This window comes from Primulina eburnea, chromosome 14 (genome assembly GCF_022965805.1).
Source record: "Primulina eburnea isolate SZY01 chromosome 14, ASM2296580v1, whole genome shotgun sequence".
Lineage (NCBI taxonomy): Eukaryota > Viridiplantae > Streptophyta > Magnoliopsida > Lamiales > Gesneriaceae > Primulina > Primulina eburnea.
The window spans coordinates 23005011-23023250 of NC_133114.1; the positions used below are offsets into that span (position 1 = coordinate 23005011).

General features: G+C 35.9%; 1 protein-coding gene across 1 annotated transcript; it reads right to left on the minus strand.

Moving 5' to 3' along the window:
* Positions 1–669: 669 nt before the first annotated feature.
* LOC140812847 (uncharacterized) lies at positions 670–3160 on the minus strand. The gene is given in 5 exon segments (XM_073171212.1): positions 670–707; positions 710–971; positions 1505–1671; positions 1801–2146; positions 2882–3160. Coding segments are annotated over 5 exon segments (873 nt in total). The 5' UTR covers positions 2954–3160; the 3' UTR covers positions 670–681.
* Positions 3161–18240: the final 15080 nt, after the last annotated feature.

Genomic DNA, 18240 nt, shown 5'->3' on the forward strand with positions numbered 1-18240 from the left:
TATAAAACAATTGTAGATCCACGTTTTTTTTATAAGGACTATTTTCTGCTTGAAAGTAAGCTACCTGGCATTTTTCAAATATGTTCTACTAAACTAAAGCTGTGTTTCTGTGCAGGCAAATTGATGAGTGCACTCGCTTAATTGCATCGACTAAAACTCAGATTAAGATCATATGTATGCTTAACAGCCATTCTGGTTCAATTTTCCTGCTAAATTCCATGTTTCTCCGATTTGGATGAACAAATATGAAAACTGTTGAGCTTTGCAAGAATTCATTGGTGTCGTATGCATCAAATGAAATGAAAAATGGTTCTCTAGATCTTGGCATGCACGCCACCATGCGAATTTGCTGACAAAATATGTAAGTTATCCAGAAACCGAGTATATATAATATCAACCTATAAGTTATACCATTGATCTTTGAGGAGCAATAATGTCATGTAAGGGGGAAAACATTACAGATCGAGTGCTGCAGCTAGGCAAAATTCCAATGCAGGCATCTTTACAAACCTTATCAAAAAATTATCAGAATTTTTAAGGCCGAAAGGCAACTGGAATATCACTATATCAGAGATACTATCATCAAACCGCAGGGACAAAAGATCTCCACATTCTGCGCCATGTGCAGATTTACATGTTGAGATCTTCTTATAATTAAAAAGCAAAACATCAAGAAACGCATTATGAATATTTCAATTTATCAGAGACCGAGTATCAGAGTAACGTATGGATGCCGATACTATAAATAGAACGGCCACAACAGCAGAGACAAATGTAACTATTGATACAAACCTGGCGTGCTCCCTGATTCCACAGGGTATATCCCACACAAGAGGAGTACTATTGCAATCAAAACTACAGTTTGTTGGTATGATTGAGCAGCTCCTACTTTGTGCATTTCTTTCTGTGCTGCAGCACATGAATACATGAGGTTGTCCAAATTCAACCCTCGAAAAACCATATCCTAGAGGCTTTAAACCCAGAAAAGCCAGCCAAAAGCAAAAAGGAAAAGAAACACACACACACAAAAGAGTTAGAAGAATAGAAGTTTGAATATTACATGATCATAAAAATAGACGTTACACGGGCCACACGTCTAAAATTGTTCCAAACTAAGTTGAAGTATTTCCAGATGGAGAATTTAACAACCCCCCAATTTGTCAACTTGGAAATGGAGTCTTCCCTCAAATCTCAATATTCTTTTTAATGCAAAAGGAGGGACATACAATGAAAACTGATGTATTAATATTTTTTAAAGATATTTACTATTTAGTCGAAAATGTATGTAATTCAGTAAGAATAAGAAGACACGAGATTTTATTTTTCAAAGGGATTATTTGTCTATCACATCAGAGTTCAAATGGGGAAGGAATTTTATGCAATTCATCCGTTGTGGTACAATGCTGCTGGCTATTGCCTAAGATGCTTATCAGAGGATTGTTATCATGTACACTAGATAATTTTGAAAACTAGCTTTTTTTAAAAAAAAAATTAAACACCTTACTTGATACCGTGCATGCAATGGAACCTCAAGGTCGACCTCCAATTCATTCTTGTTCCTGGAAAACACTTTGGAAGCAACATAAATATGGATTTCAACAACTGATCTGTTTGACTGAAAAGATGGCAGTTCCAAATTTGTATCACCAAAGACGGCCGCACCAGTGAATACTGTGACAAATTACATGAACTCACTAAACCACAAGAGATATACACAACCTCTCAATAATTGCTTTAAAAAGCTTAATGTAAGAGAAACGATAAGTTTACTATTTACGACGGGTTCAGATAGTTGCCTACCACCACGCTGGACAAGATGCTGCAGCTCAAAAGGATCAGCAAAGACACCAGACGGCAGTCTTTCAATAAATACTACTACACAAGACTGCCTGGTCAGGTTGGATTCGAATTCAGGCCGCACTCTGAATCTTAAATATGAGTTCAGACGACGGTGAGAACCTTCACCAACAACATTTTGGCGTAGAACTGATGATGCAGGTGTGGCATAGTTATTCTCTTGAAGAGCTTTGCTGAAGTCATGTGGAATTTCGTTTTCAATAAAGCTATTGAACTTGGAATCTATCAAATTATCATATTTCTCAAAATACTTCTCTGAGATAAATTTCTCCAGATTGTATATCTGCTCCTGAAAAAGTAAACTGCTGGAGTAAATGAAAATGAACCATCATTACGTGACCAAAACCGATGTATGAGTAGGAAAATTTTGACACCGCATTCAGTTGACGATAAACTCCATGCTGATGAATTATCGTTATCTATAACATAACAGTTTAGATTTATTTAGAGTACCAGTGTTAGTCACATAAATACTTGAACCGGGAACTATTAAGAGCGCATTTTGGATAAATTTTAAACCACCACCATCTTTGTTAAGACCAAAACAGTGACTTCTTTCATGGAAGCCCAATCAGAAGTCAGAAAATGCGGTTAATCAACAAGCATTTAAAATTGTCCAGCTTAATAAAACATATTTATAATCTTCAGCTTCTATCGAAACTTGTTTTAAATCATAATCGATAGAAGTAAAACAAAGTCAAAATAGTATACCCTCACGGTATCAAGTTTCACCAAAGATCATAAAAGAGCTGATAAACCATTATAAAACAAAGCATTGTTAGATGTATATATATGACGAATTAACCAAGAAAATCTATCCCGAGAAACGGGAATAGGAGTAGGGATGCAACCAAAATTTTGATCAAGATCACTCGTAATTTCAGACAAAGAGAGACTGCTTATAACGCACAGATGAAATGATCATAAAACCAACATTCCCAGACTTGAAATGAACTAAAAATTGCAATAAGACAACTAATTTCATTTGGAACATCTCTCCGAATTCTATCAAGCTTTAACTTACAGAACTTGAAAAATGCCGAGCAGACTCGATGATGATAAGAAAAATCAATCCGAATCTCATCACCGAACCCATATTGTTAACAAAATCAAACCCTAGTTATACGCTCGAAAGAAAGTTAGAGGACGAATGGAACGGAAGATCAAACAGAGAAGCGCGGGTTTGGTGACGGCGGTGGCGAGTGTAGGGCGTCCATCTTCCGGCGACTTCTAATCTCTACTCAGGATCTAACGTATCCTCCGGTTCTATCACAAAACGGATACCCGACCCAATACCCATATGTCCGACCCAATATGTTACCTTTTTCACCATTAATTATTTAATTACAAAATCAAATTTATTTTCAAAAAAAAATAATGTAGAAATCGCTCGAATGAATAAATGAAAGGATATATAATTTAATACATATTTTAAAAATACTATAGATTTCTTCTAAATATTTATTAATATTAATTAGACTGCTTTAATTTATAATTAATTTTTTTATTTAATTATAAATAATATAATAAAATTACTACCAAAATTTAATAATGAAAGTAGATTCAATTTTCTTCCCAAGTGGACCCATTGTTATTGATTTTTATGATACTTTTTTTGGGGAAAATGTTCTAAAAAGCGTGAAGTGTCTCGAAACGTGGATGTCGAGCTTCAAGTTTTTCAAGCTTAGCGAGATTTTTCATGTTTTTTTTATCTTTAGTGTAATTGTAATTATCTCAAACCAATAAATATATAAAATAATACATGAATATGTTAAATTTAAGTCTGATACATTAATTCTCATATTTATAAAAGCATAAAAATTTCAAATACAATCTTGATTTGTTTTTACAACTAGACCACATTAAAAAATGTTAAATATTTGTCAAATCTTTATCCGACATGCTTAATCATATTTAAAATAAAAAATAAACATATAACTTATAAACCTAATTTATTATTTTATAATAAAAGACATACCTTCAAAATAAAAAAATTCAAAATAAATGATGCGATTAATTGTGTTTAAATACACCTAATTAAATGCCTTAATTATGCTTAATTCGGTTAAACTACAGTTTAACCGTCTTTTTCCGCTTTTCTCTGAAACGGAATGTTTTTGTCGAGCTTAAAGCTTAAGCGGTTTTTTAGAACACTGTTTATTTTACTCTTTTAACATCTCATAATTGTATATAATTCTAATATAATTAATAAATATAAATTTTCGTATTTTTATTAAAAAATTATTTACAGATTTTGCTTTTCTAATTCAATTTTAATTTGTGTTTATCATTTTAGTAATTTAATACCTTAATAGATGTTTTTAAAATTATAATAGATAGAAAATAAATATCACTTATTAATATATATTTTTGATCATTTTTATAACCATTCTTCCTAAGCAAAAAAAAATTCGTATTTCTCATTAAAAATAATATTATTTTTATCATTCAAACATATATTTATTTTTTCAAAAATATAGCTTATTTCTTCAGTATAATATAAAAAAAAAAATATTATGATCAGAAAACAAAGGGCCAGCGTGAGATCGTTATATAAGATCAAGTTTTAGATGATGAGAATATCAAAAATATTTTGAGACTAACATATTCAGTGTAGAAACAGTCAAATAAGTGAGAGATGTCAATTTTTTTTATAGCTTGCATCCAAACATTAATTTTTCTTAATTTGGTATTGCATCTCTACTTCCTAACATAAGTCTTTCAAGTGAATATTTTTGAACTTAATATTGAAATTACATCATAGATGCCTCAAAAGAGAACTATGGGACCCACGAGAAAGTTGAAAGTCAGGGAGATCTTGCACTATACTTGTTATACATGCATGTCAATTCGATATAAGACACTCCTCTGCAGCCTCTTGTAACATGCCTTGCAACATTACTTAGGATCAATGTCATGACTCATAATTTTCTTCATCAACCAACGTAAATGCCAAAGGCAAAACATGATTATTGACATGCAAAATTACTGCTATGAGTAGTTTGTATTTATATTTGGTGTATATATGAGTATCATCTACACTGATTATATTGCGACAATTTCAGAAACCATCTATACACAGCTTGATGCCTGAAATACAAAGTTCAAAATTTTAAGGGGACGGTCTTCGCTCGAAAGTGTTTCTACTCTATAATAGTTCCTAGATCGTACTTTTACAGAGCACCAATATATTTAGGAAGCAAAGAAACAGAGTTTTCTCATGTACCATAAACAATCTACACTGCACGCCATGCCTTATCATACAATATATCATAAAAATATTTTCCTTTAATACTCTCTTGGACATACTTAATCTCGTATGCAAGATCACCACACATGTTTCCAAAAAGTGTTCTATCTATCATATTCACAAAAGTGTTTGTGTTTTCAACATGTTCATCATCTTATCCATCATTCGATAGAGAATCCAACTCACCGTCGTTACTCATGACATTACGTGAACTTCCCCCAAACAAATACTATTACTTAGGCTGTGTTTTGCAATTGAGATAGAAACACTAGCAACCATGGCAGAACTATCGAAAGATCTCAAAATTGTGTTATTTTCTTCACGATCCTTAAATTTAAATCCTAAACTCGTGTTCTATTCGACACCCATGCAAAATCTCCTTATGCAGAAACCGTGATATGATAATCTCATCCATCTGAAGTAAAATCCCATGGTTGTGTTCTAGTAGACCCCATGCAACATATTTTTCTGCGGGAACTGTGATATGATGATCCCAACCCATGAAGTAAAATCTCATGGTCGTGTTATATTCAGCCTCCATACATAATTTTCTTCGATGGGTGCCATGATTATTAGAGTAGATGCCCACCAAACTAATTTGTGGCTTGAACTTCGTTGACTCTTATGTAATAAATAATCTTTATTTTAATAATATTTTACGTTTTTAAAGATAATGAAATTTACTTTATTTGTATACACATATAAGCTTAATAAATAAATACATTGAATATACTAAGTTCATGATGCACATATTAATTATCGTATATTTTAAACTCGTTCCTAATCTATTTAGCCAATTAAAATAAAGATAAAAGTCTTCGAGCTCGAGACTAGCATTTGTGATGGCATGTAAATGTCCAATCATGCATATGATGAGTCAATGAACAACCCTTCATTGCTTATTACTTATCGCGTAGATTAGTCTATGGTTATAGGTGTACATCATTATTCTTTTGATCTGGGACAACATAGAGGATCTATGCACCAGCGCTGCACTTTGAATCGTTCTCGAATTGACTCAGTGATGGTCATCAAGTAGGGAGATCGGGTGTGTTTTCGACATACATAGGAGCCAATACAATATAGTTGGGGATTCACCGTTCATATACGAGTATGGATATTCTATGTTATCTGATGAGTAAATATTGCAAATAATCTATGGCCAGAGTATGAGTGGTATTTTAAGAAAAAGTGTTTATCTAGTTGTACACATGATGCAACTATGATTACTTCAGTTTACATCACATCGTTATCGAATCCATATGCAACTCTCGATATACCAATTGTTGCAGATTTGGTCATCATAAATGTGTTGAAGGGATATTCCTATATGCTTACCAAAACCTATTGGTTCTTTTAGGCAATAATCAGTGCTTGTAGGCAATAATCAGTGATACCTAGAGGATAATGAGATGATTTTACTAGACGTTCTTATCATGTTCCAATGATGAAATTAGAACTGAGTTATGACATTTTTGTGATCAAAAGCTTGATGCGCATAATGTGGACAATAATGGTAAGTTCAAATAGGGACAAGTGTTGTCTCGAATCACATGACTTGTCAACTCACATCTAATTATATACCCGAACTATTGAAGGTCACAAAAATATTGATTTATATGTCAAGGTTAGAATATTTTTCCAAAGAGAGGAAGCGTTCATCAAACTAATTTAGTATCTCGTCGAGTTTCACTTGGTATTGTCAAACTTTTGGATTGCTATAGTTAACTTTTTATCCTTTGTCTGATAATTTCCTTAACAGTTATGGTCTGCTTCTCCTAACTCTTTTTAATTGTAGAACAAGTTTTGATTTTGCAAAACTTATTTTTATTAAGAGCTTTATAAATGATATCGTTGGCCACATTATTCATGTTATCTTTCTTGTCCTCAATGGCCCACTCTGATCAGTGTTTTTCCACCAATTGAGGTGCACCCTCCAATATAGCTATGGTAGTGTTGGCTTTGACGATCTTCATTGGACCAATGATGATGACATATTGTATGTCATCATCTTGTGCAGCTAGATATGCCTGCATGCAAAGTTTTCATACAACGTAATCCTCTTCAGAAAACATTGGATCTTGTTAAATGATGTCTTTGAACATATAAATATCATAATTCAAGAAAAAAATTGTCTCTGATATCAGTTGTTGGATCAGAAAAGTATTTAAAAAGAGGTTAATAAACATCATAAATTTTTCTTCAAAAAATTAACCCGAACTTAATAGTTATTAGTTGTTAATTTCTTTTCTGAGACAACTTAAAATTGTTTTGCAAGTGTGAAAACGGTCCGGCTATACTAGGGATTAAATATATTCATTGTAAGAAATCTGAACAAAATGGCTATAGGAATAAATCGAGACAAAAAAAATAAGACTTAAAATAAATGACAAAAATAATTTATGGAAGTTCGAAGGCAATATCATTCTACGTCTCTATTTCTTCTACTTAAAAGGAATCCACTAAAATACTTTGAATTATACAACCTTATATGATATCTACTTCAACTAGAACTTATCACTGCATTCACCGAAATTCTTAATATCGTAATACAAACTCAAATTTTCTATTGAACCCTCGGTTCAAATAGATAAACAATACAACTCTCCAATAGATAACTTTGAATAATTAGAATTGGTAAGATAGAACATATATGTCTTTGATGATCTAATTTGTAGAATAAGCATATGCAAAGATGAGCATCTTGATATTGAAAGAATAGGAGTATTAGAGATTTCGTAGATAACAGATTATGAAAGCTTAAGTCTTCGTGTTTCTGTAAGTCTTGAATTTACCTATATACTGAAAATTCTTTCCACAATAAGAAACTTTCTAACGATCATATACACTCACATTCGACAAGAGGGCATTGTCAATTTTTCTTTATATTACGTTGCATTTAATGCACATTCAATACACCTTGTAATATACGGCTTTGGCTTTTGAAAAGTTTATCGATCTTAAACTTTTTAGGGAATATTCTTGTCAATCGAGAGTTGTTGGATATTGTGCATGATCTGTCAAAGGTATTTTATCTCATAGATTTGATCAACTAGGACCAATATGCCCTAAGCTTCTAATGCGCTCTGGTTAGAATGCGGCTTGAACTGAAACAATTCAGCTTGAATATTGATGAAAAAGTTGCTCGGTTTGACTTCAAAGAATCCAGCTTGACAACAATTGGACCTAAAACAGATCGATATTGTTTGTTATCACCGAAACTTACGTATTTTCAAATTAACAAAATAACAACATTAATTAATGATAATGTATATTATTAATGATTTATATAATAACAATACTAAATAATTTATTTATTGAAAGAATAATATTGTATTATAATAATAACAATAAATATTATTAACACTAACTAAATGATAATAATAATAATAACAATGTTTTCAGTAATAATTATAACATTTGGGCATAGTTTGGCACACTGGATAAGGGAGTGATAGATAAATAATCCCCCTTATCCCACGTTTGGTACTTTTTTAGAAAGCCCGTGATATTATCATTGGCCCGTGATAAGTAATTTTATACAAGGATAAAATATCCTTTGTAAGAGGTGTGATAATTTTAATTTAATGATAAAATACACTACAAATGATTTAATTGCCTCCAATATAAAAATCCAAAACCCAATAATATATATATATATATATATATATATATATATATATATATATATATATATATATATATATATATTTATATATGAATCTGGCCAGGCATGGCGCGCTAAATCTTGCGATTAGAAGCCTCATAGAATTCGGCATGGATAACAATGAAGTTGGAAGATATTTCAATGTTATTCAAGTGTTAAATTATGAAGAAGAAGCAAAATCAAGTCCCCGGACCCGAGAGCCCCGCGCTAGGACGGCCAAACTTCACCGCCCCAGCGCCAAATACACTGTCCAGAAGGTGAAGTCCAGAGAGCCTCGCGCTAGGGCGGCCAAACTTCACCGCCCCAGCGCGCCTAGTCCAGCAGAGTTGGCGCTAGGGCGACCAAACTTCGCCGCCCCACCGCGCCACATCCGTGAAAAATACCTAGTTTCCTATTTTAGAGTCCTATTTGTTTTGGTGATTATATTTTGAGTATCTTTTATTTTGAAAACAATATATAGGCGAATTGTGATGATTGTAAACAATTATTCATTGAATTTTTATGATATTGGTGAGTTTTTATCTCAACTTTTCAAAGCTTGGCTTTGTATACACTTCATGTGTTTCTCAAATCAAACTTATCAAAGTTTAATACTTTGTGGCATTTGTCGATTGTTCTTCACTAGGATTGTCAAAGACGAGTTCTTTGAAGGTGCGCTTGAATTTCGATTGTTATCTTCGTTAATATTTGTTGCTAAATTCTTCGTAATTTAGAGGTGAATATTACACCCTTACTTGTGTCAAAAAGATCGGGACAACACAACCGTTTCTTTATTTCATCGAATTGAGGGCGTGACTCCGTTTTGAGCGCGTTTGCTTTTCGTGGTCGAGGAATCGCATTATATATATATATATATATATATATATATATATATTAACTAATTGGTGTGGGTTATATATATATATACTAATTGGTGTGGGTTAATGCTTATTATTAGTTTATTACATAATTTCGTTCCTCAATCGAGTAAAAAAAAATCTTAATAGATTTATTTTTTGAAAAGAAATTGAAAGCTAAAATATTTACATTTGTGAAAATATCACATAATAAATACTCGGTGAACTAATTATCATCGGATTACACGAAGGTAAATTAACATATTCAATGTGTACCCATATAATAAAATTTATTATGATAAGTTTAATTTTGTCATTATAATCTAATATATAAATTTAATCACTCTTATTAAAATTATACCAAACAGTAAATATAATATATTATATTTTATTTATCCTTAACTTACTTATATTATATATCACATGTTTATCCTATCATGTGTACCAACTTATGTATGTACTAAATAATGCATGGTAATAGGAATAATAAAAATAAGCTAAAAAAATAAAATAACAAAATATAATGACCATAATTTTAATAAATATTAATAATAATAATATCAATAATTATAATTGTGGTTTTATGAATTAATAGTTAATGATATTATTATTAAAATCATAATACCACAATCATAATTATTGATATTATTTTAGGGAGTGTTTGGTTTGGTGGATAAGGTGGGTTTATTTTTTTTAACCCACCTTATCCCTCGTTTGGTACGCGTGATTATTTAATCAAGTCAATACCTCCTATGAATGATTTTACCCTTCTCCTATATCCAAACTCACCACCACTTCCCGCCATGGCCGCCGACAGCCGACAGCCGACGCCGGCTGTCTGCCGGACCGCCGCCGCCACGGACCGCCGTCGGCACGGACCGCCGGACGCTAATCAAGTTCTTAATCATAATTGGGACTAATTAATCAATTAAAAACAGGGTCTAATTTTTTTTTTTTAAATGCGGAACGTAGTGAAATTAAAACATATATACATATCAGTATATAAAATACAAGTCCTGTATTACAACAAATTTATTCAACCTAGGGTTTGACAACTATTATCAAGTGTTCAACCCTATCTCTAGTCCAAGTGCGGTGCCACCACTCTAATCACGATCTCTCTCTTCATCTCCTGGACCCTGATCCTGTCCCACCTGTTGTCAAGTACACATACAGACAAGACAACAGCCGGATAATTCCGGTGAGAATATAATCCCAGTATAAATCAACGAAACATGCAATCATATAAACAATATAAAGCATGTAATCAGGTAACAGATATATGTAACAAAGTCTGAAACATAATCAATATCAAACTGTCGACAATACTCGTAGCTACATCATTCAGACTAGACTCAATCCTAGTCTAGGGATCCCGATTCCAGAAGTTGGCATGCGTATATCGACTAGCAGTAATAGAAAAGACTCCAGTTCTATCCACGCCGATATGGTATCGATCAACAGTAATAGAAAAGACTTCAGTTCTATTCACATCGATACGGTATCGATTACCAGTAATAGAGGAAGTTATTATTCTATCCACGTCAATATAGTACCGATTAATAGTAATAGAAGCAACTCTAATTCTATCCACATCGATATGACATCGATTAACAGTAATAGAAGAGCTACTAATCTATCCACATCGATACAATACTGATTAACAGTAATAGAAAAAGCCACCATCCTATCCACATCGATAGCCAAACATCCAGTGACAGTCTTTGGCACAACCGCCAATACACCATCTTATGACATCGTGCAATGTGCCCGTGGTGATCCCACCACTAACGGCACTTCTGTCATAAGATTACTCTTCTAATACCTGTAATCTATAACTCAAGAAAACAAGTATATCAATCAATCAATGCAACAAAGTAAAGTATGTGATTTAGGGAAACCCAAGTCTAAATCGACTCAAGTCCATCTCCCAATACCACATTGACTTATACCTTTCTTTCGTCTGTTTCTGGCTCAGTCAAAGTCCTGAACTCACAATCTGTCTGGTACTGACAATATCAATAATCTCATATCAATATACCAGTCAATTCCATAATAATCTGATCAATCTGGATTTAATTCAAAATCAACGGTATAACGGTACAATTTTTAATATCCCCGTCAATACCAATTCACCAGATAACAGTTACAATCTATAACTCATATCCAATACAATCCGTAATCCCGTCACAATTCAAATCTGTCCAGTATAAATCAATATACTCCAGAAAATTCATAACAATTCCATAATCAGTCTGTTTCTTAATCTGACTTCGATTCTACGATGTCTAACATGTCAAGAACATCATATATGAATCCTATTAAATTCTGACAATAACATAATTTCAAAGCATGTCAAAACGTAGCAAAACTTACGTCAAAGTGTAGTCTATGATCGAGCAAAACTTGCACTATGAATTCCCCAAGAAAATATGATTTTGTATGCTCAAAATGTAATCGCAAGTGCACGATGTCAAGTAATTGTATAGTGTATATGAATACGAGTATCGTTCCACTGGAGACTGTATTTAACAAGTATTATTTTAGTTATTGAAACTTTAGCGACGAAGTTTGGTTGTTTGTTTATAACTACTAAAATGCAAGAAAATTAAATAAACAAGTTCAAAGATTAAATGATAAAATATGAATGCTAAATCAATGGATTAAATTTCAAATGATAAAAGAATTTGTTGGGAATTCTGGTTCACCTACCCCTTATTAATTAATTAATTCGTTCGATTGTGTTCTACGCTTCCGACAGGATTTCCTATTTAATTGAACACACTATCTCGAGCTATGCCAAACTAATTCACTCAATGAAGTAATTAAATGTCTTTAATCATTTATCAAGAATGAACCGCATTTCGATTGATGAAATCCCCTAGTTTTCGACCCTAAGGACTATGACTATCGGCACGTATCCAATTTCATATGTCTATGCAAATTGTAGATCCGCAGATTATACTACTCGATCCTATCACTAGTTATTCTCTCGAACTCACTCGTGATATAAAATCGTCGTAAAAGTTAGCTACGCTCAAACGACACAATAACAATCGTAGTGTAATCAAGAATAAAGCACAACTCAAAATATGAATTAATCAACTAAAATTTTGGGGTAGGATCCCCTTTAATCCCAACAAATATGAAGGTTAGCTACTAGAATTCATAATTAAAATAAGCAAAACAATGTTTAAACAAAGGAAAATAAACTAGAAATACTAGGCGTGACGAAATCTGCGAAGAACGATGCCCAGAAACCGTCGAATCTTCAATCCAAGTGCAAAAGTTCTCCAAAATCCCTTTTTTGGCTCTCAAAATATGTCTGAAATCTCTGAATCATCCCCCCAATTCGTCCCCAAGACTTACCATATCGTTCCCCATCATCAAATCAGGTAAGAAATCGCGAATAACACTTTCCAAAAATAGGTGGCGCTCGGGCGGTAGAAAAGTACCGCTCGAGCGCCACATTCTCTGTAATTTTCCTTGGCATATGCAGCATTCGCGCTCGGGCGGTAGAAAACTACCGCTCGAGCGCCGACCTTTCTGTCGAAGTTCCTTTGGGGCTTTCATCTCGCGCTCGGGCGGTAGAATTTCACCGCCCGAGCGCCAATCCTTCTGTCCTTTTTGTCTTGACTTGGCACTTGGCTCCGATTTTTGGTTGTTCCGGCCTTTTTTCCTGAAAATTAATCACGCCCGAGTGAGATAGGATAACATGCAAATATTTACTCTAAAATGAACAGAAAGTAAACGAAATGCATACATGCACCATGCAAACACAACTAAACCAATGCAATAAAATACGTAAAAACGACACATATCAACCCCCTCATACTAACCTTTTGCTCGCCCTCGAGCAAAATAGGTTAAAGCACGAGATTTTAAACAAACATAACGAAAATAAAAGACTCAAACAGGACTAGCCAACACAATTAAATGTCAATGGTGAGTTGACAACTTTTATGATCATGCCTCAGTGAACTTCCGTACATACAAATCATAATCCAGTCAAATCACAAACGAGTACTCATTCTCATCTACACATAAATCTTGACACTAATTTGAACGTGTGTGTGTGTCATGATGGGTCTAGTCATTCGCACTTCAAATAGATCAATTATCAAATCATGCGAGTCACTCAATTAACACTTCGATACGAGTCTTACTAGCATGCATCCCCGTGTCCATTTATCACTAGCCATAAATTGAACTTTATTCAACTTTTAAGTGCAGATAAGGGTGTCGAAAAGAAGGAAAATAAGCTCAAGCGGCTACAAGTTGGGAGTACACCGATCATTTTCATTGTGCAATCGTCAAGACTTTTCGTCTGACTTTCCTCGTCTCCTTACATCTCCAACTTTTAGCCTAGGAATAGAATTTCATTCTCTTTATTTCGGCTCCCCCCTCACCTTACATCTTCCTTTTTACTCAAAGTTCTTTTTGCAAGAAACTTTGTCATTTCAACATGTTGATGCACAATTTTCACACATGTACTCCCTAGGCTAAGAATATATGACTTTGGATTATAGCTGGTTAGGAGTATGATATTTGAACTCAGTGCATTGGACCGGAGGTAAATGTAAAGTTCAAGGCAGATCCATTTTTCGCATTCAAGGTCCCAGTTAGCGACTCATTTTCACGGGTTGACATGCTAAATCAACTCATAAATGGTGTCTTTCAAGTTAACCACACAAAACTTTCAAATTTCACCATTATTCCTACAAAATTCCAGCCCCCACACATGTGTGCTCAAAAAGTTCAAATTTTGCACCAAAATTCATGCTTTAACAATCAAGAGTATCATTCACGAAGTGACCCAATCAATACCTTTGTAACTATCATTTCAAATCATCATTGGCTCATAACGATGTCTTCTCACCATAAACGACCCCAAGCGAAAGACATGCGACGAAACTAAACCAATTAACTAAACAACCAAAACAATCTACCCACCCCCTCATACTAGACGTGTGCAATGTCCCCATTGCACAGAAGACTAAAACATAGGCATGCAAACACAAATGCAGACGAATAAACATGAAAACGAATAAACATGCTAGGCGGAAACAACGAAAAGAAAGAAAAAGAAAACAGGAAACAGCTAAAAGGAGAAAACAAAATAATAAAAAATAAATGTGCAAAAGAGGGGAAACAGTAAACTCCCCTAATCAAGTGTCGTCCTCTTCGTGCTCCGGCGGTGGCACTCTTGCGGCCTTCCCATGTTGAGAATAATCATACTGGAACTGGAATGGGGGAGGGGGTATCGGAGTCGGTGGAATGGTCGACGGGTCCACGCCCCCGTGCACAAGCATCGAGCGCATCATGTAGTCCAGGTGAGACAAATGGTCTGCGACGTACAAATTGAACTGGCCCTGATGAGCTTGAAAGGCTAGATTTTCATCCATTTTATCATTCGTCGTTCGCCTGCGGGGTTGTGGTGGTAGGCGGCGTGGGGCGGCAGTGCTGGGTCCACCCGTGTTCTCGGCCGGAGTTGGGAAGTCAATGTTTCGTTTGGCGCATTTCCGCTGGAGGTCATCCATACAATAGCCTTCATAGGCTGCAACCATTCCTCATCATCACGAAACACGACTCCTGCCCCGGCGCACAATTCAGAGATGATGGTGGGGAAAAAGAGCCCGATATGCCGGTTGTGAGCACTCATAGTAATCTGAGAACTGATAAGCTTGCCCACATCGATTGGGTACTCGCTGGCCAAAGCGAACAGCAGTATCGCCCGCTCTTTCTGAACCTCGCTCTTGTGCGAGACGGGCATCATTCGTCGCGCCACAAACAGATACCAAATAGCCATTTCAATTTTCAAATATCTCTCCTCAAAACAACTCGGCGGTCCGCCCATCGGTTTCCATGTTGCGCCCGGATGGCAAAGGGTTTCGAGACTTAAATCATAGTTCGGGTCGACGGCCATTGCCTCGTAGAGAGAATCGTCAACCGCGGCAGTCCCCAAGAGTTCATTGATTTTAGTCGCGTCGTACGATACATGTTTTCCCCGAACAAACACCCTACCATCACGCGCCTCGGGGGCATTAGCATAGAATTCATGCACCAACGAGACTACCGCCGCATGAGGTTGATCACAGAATTGGTCCCATCCACGCCTGCTCATATCGACAAGAATATCTAATTGGCGGTCCTCATATTGTTTCCGAACCCCCCGCTCGGCTATAGGATTCCTATTAATTTTAGCATGCTCGTATCGAGCCCTAGCCTCCACACTAATAAAACGATGTCTATCAAACGCGGGAGACGATGAAGAAGAGCCGGGGTTACCTTTTTGTCTTTTAGGAGCCATAGGAGTGGAAGGATGGAAGAGGAAGACGATGGCCGGAGCAAAGACCCGATTGATGAACTAGGCGTGTGTTCCTACGAAGAAGAGTCGCCTTGCCGAGGTTTGGAGAAGAAATCGACCACCTGCACACAAAAATTGAGGGAGAGAGTGAAGAGGAATTAGGGATTTTGAGGGTAGGGGCGTGCAGAAAATGAAAGGGGGAAAGGGGTTCGCGACTTAAAAGGCAGTCGCGTTCGAGCGGTAAAAAATTACCGCTCGAGCGCCGAGTCCTCGGGAAAAAAATTTCAGAGGCAGATGTTCGCGCTCGAGCGGTAAAAAATTACCGCCCGAGCGCCAAGCTCTCTGGACATTTGTATGAACTTCGCGCCCGAGCGGTAATAAATTACCGCCCGAGCGCCGAGCTCTCGGGACAATTCACACTTTTTTTTTTTTTTTTGTATAAAAAAACATAAAATTACACTAAAATCAAATTGAATGCAAGATGAAGGAAAAAAGAATAGTTCTCAATTTATAGTCGAGAGCTTGACTGTCGGTCCGTCTCAGTTCAGATGATCTTGGAACCGTGTGATTCCAAGTTGTGGCTCAACTGTGCCACCCATGTAGTGCTTGAGGCGCTGGGCATTGACCGTGAATGTCCCGTCCTTCCCATCTTTCAATTCTACAGCTCCCGATGGATAAACTTTTGCGATCACGAATGGACCAGACCATCGTGACTTCAATTTTCCGAGAAACAGTCGCAACCGGGAGTTGTAGAGTAGGACACTTTCGCCTTCTTTGAATTCTCTCTCGATGATCCTCTTGTCATGAGCCTTCTTTGTTTTCTCTTTGTATGACAATGCAAGATCATATGCCTGATTCCGGAACTCCTCCAATTGGTCCAATTGAAGCAAACGCTGTTCACCTGCATCAGTAAAATTAAAGTTCAGCGCTTTTGTTGCCCAATATGCACGATGCTCCAACTCGACAGGTAAATGACATGCTTTACCAAACAAAAGCCTATACGGTGTAGTGCCGATAGGTGTTTTAAAAGCAGTCCTATACGCCCAAAGAGCATCATCTAACCTCACCGACCAATCTTTCCTACTGACACCTACTACTTTCTCCAAGATTCGCTTAATCTCACGATTCGACACTTCCACCTGACCACTCGTCTGGGGGTGATAAGGGGTAGAGATCTTATGTGTGACACCATATTTGCTTAAAAGTTTTTCAAAGAGTTTGTTGCAAAAATGAGTGCCACCATCACTAATGATAGCTCGTGGTGTTCCAAAGCGGTTAAAAATATTTTTCTTCAAAAATCTTAGAACCACTTGAGCATCATTAGTGGCGTATGCTTCCGCCTCTACCCACTTAGACACATAATCCACCGCCACCAAAATGTATTTTTTTGTGAAAGAACTAGGAAATGGTCCCATGAAATCTATCCCCCATACATCAAAAACCTCACACTCAATGATATTATTTAAAGACATTTCGTGATGGTTAGAGATGTTACCTGACCGTTGGCATTTATCACAATGTAGCACATAAGAACGAGCATCTTTAAAGAGGGTTGGCCAATAAAAACCACATTCGAGTACCTTAGATGCCGTCCTCGTTGGTCCAAAGTGACCACCTACCTCACGGTCATGGCAATGGTTGAGAATCTTATAAAACTCTTCCTCCGCAACACACCGTCTTATCATGGAATCTGCACAAATCTTAAACAAGAACGGTTTCTCCCAAAAATAGTATTTCACGTCAGAAAAGAATTTCTTTCGTTGGTGAAAAGATAGGTTCGGTGGAGGTGTGCCTGTGACAAGAAAGTTAGCGAAATTTGCATACCATGGACAATTTCTCACCTCAAATAGTTGCTCATCCGGGAACCAATCATCGATAGCATTATCAACAGAATCATTACAAATACACTCTAATCTAGATAAATGATCTGCAACCACATTCTCAACACCCTTCTTATCTTTTATTTCTAAATCAAATTCTTGCAACAATAGAATCCACCGAAGTAGGCGTGGTTTTGCATCTTTCTTCGCAAGTAAATGTTTCAGTGCAGAGTGGTCAGTGTAGACAATGACTTTAGACAAAACAAGATATGCATGAAACTTGTCAAGTGCAAACACTACTGCAAGTAACTCTTTTTCGGTGGTAGCATAATTCAATTGTGCCTCATCTAAGGTCTTACTTGCATAGTATATAGTGTGGAATACCTTGTTCTGTCTTTGGCCGAGGACAGCACCTACCGCAGTATCACTAGCATCGCACATGATCTCGAAAGGTAGATCCCAATCCGGTGCTACCAAGACAGGAGCCGTCACCAAGCGCTCCT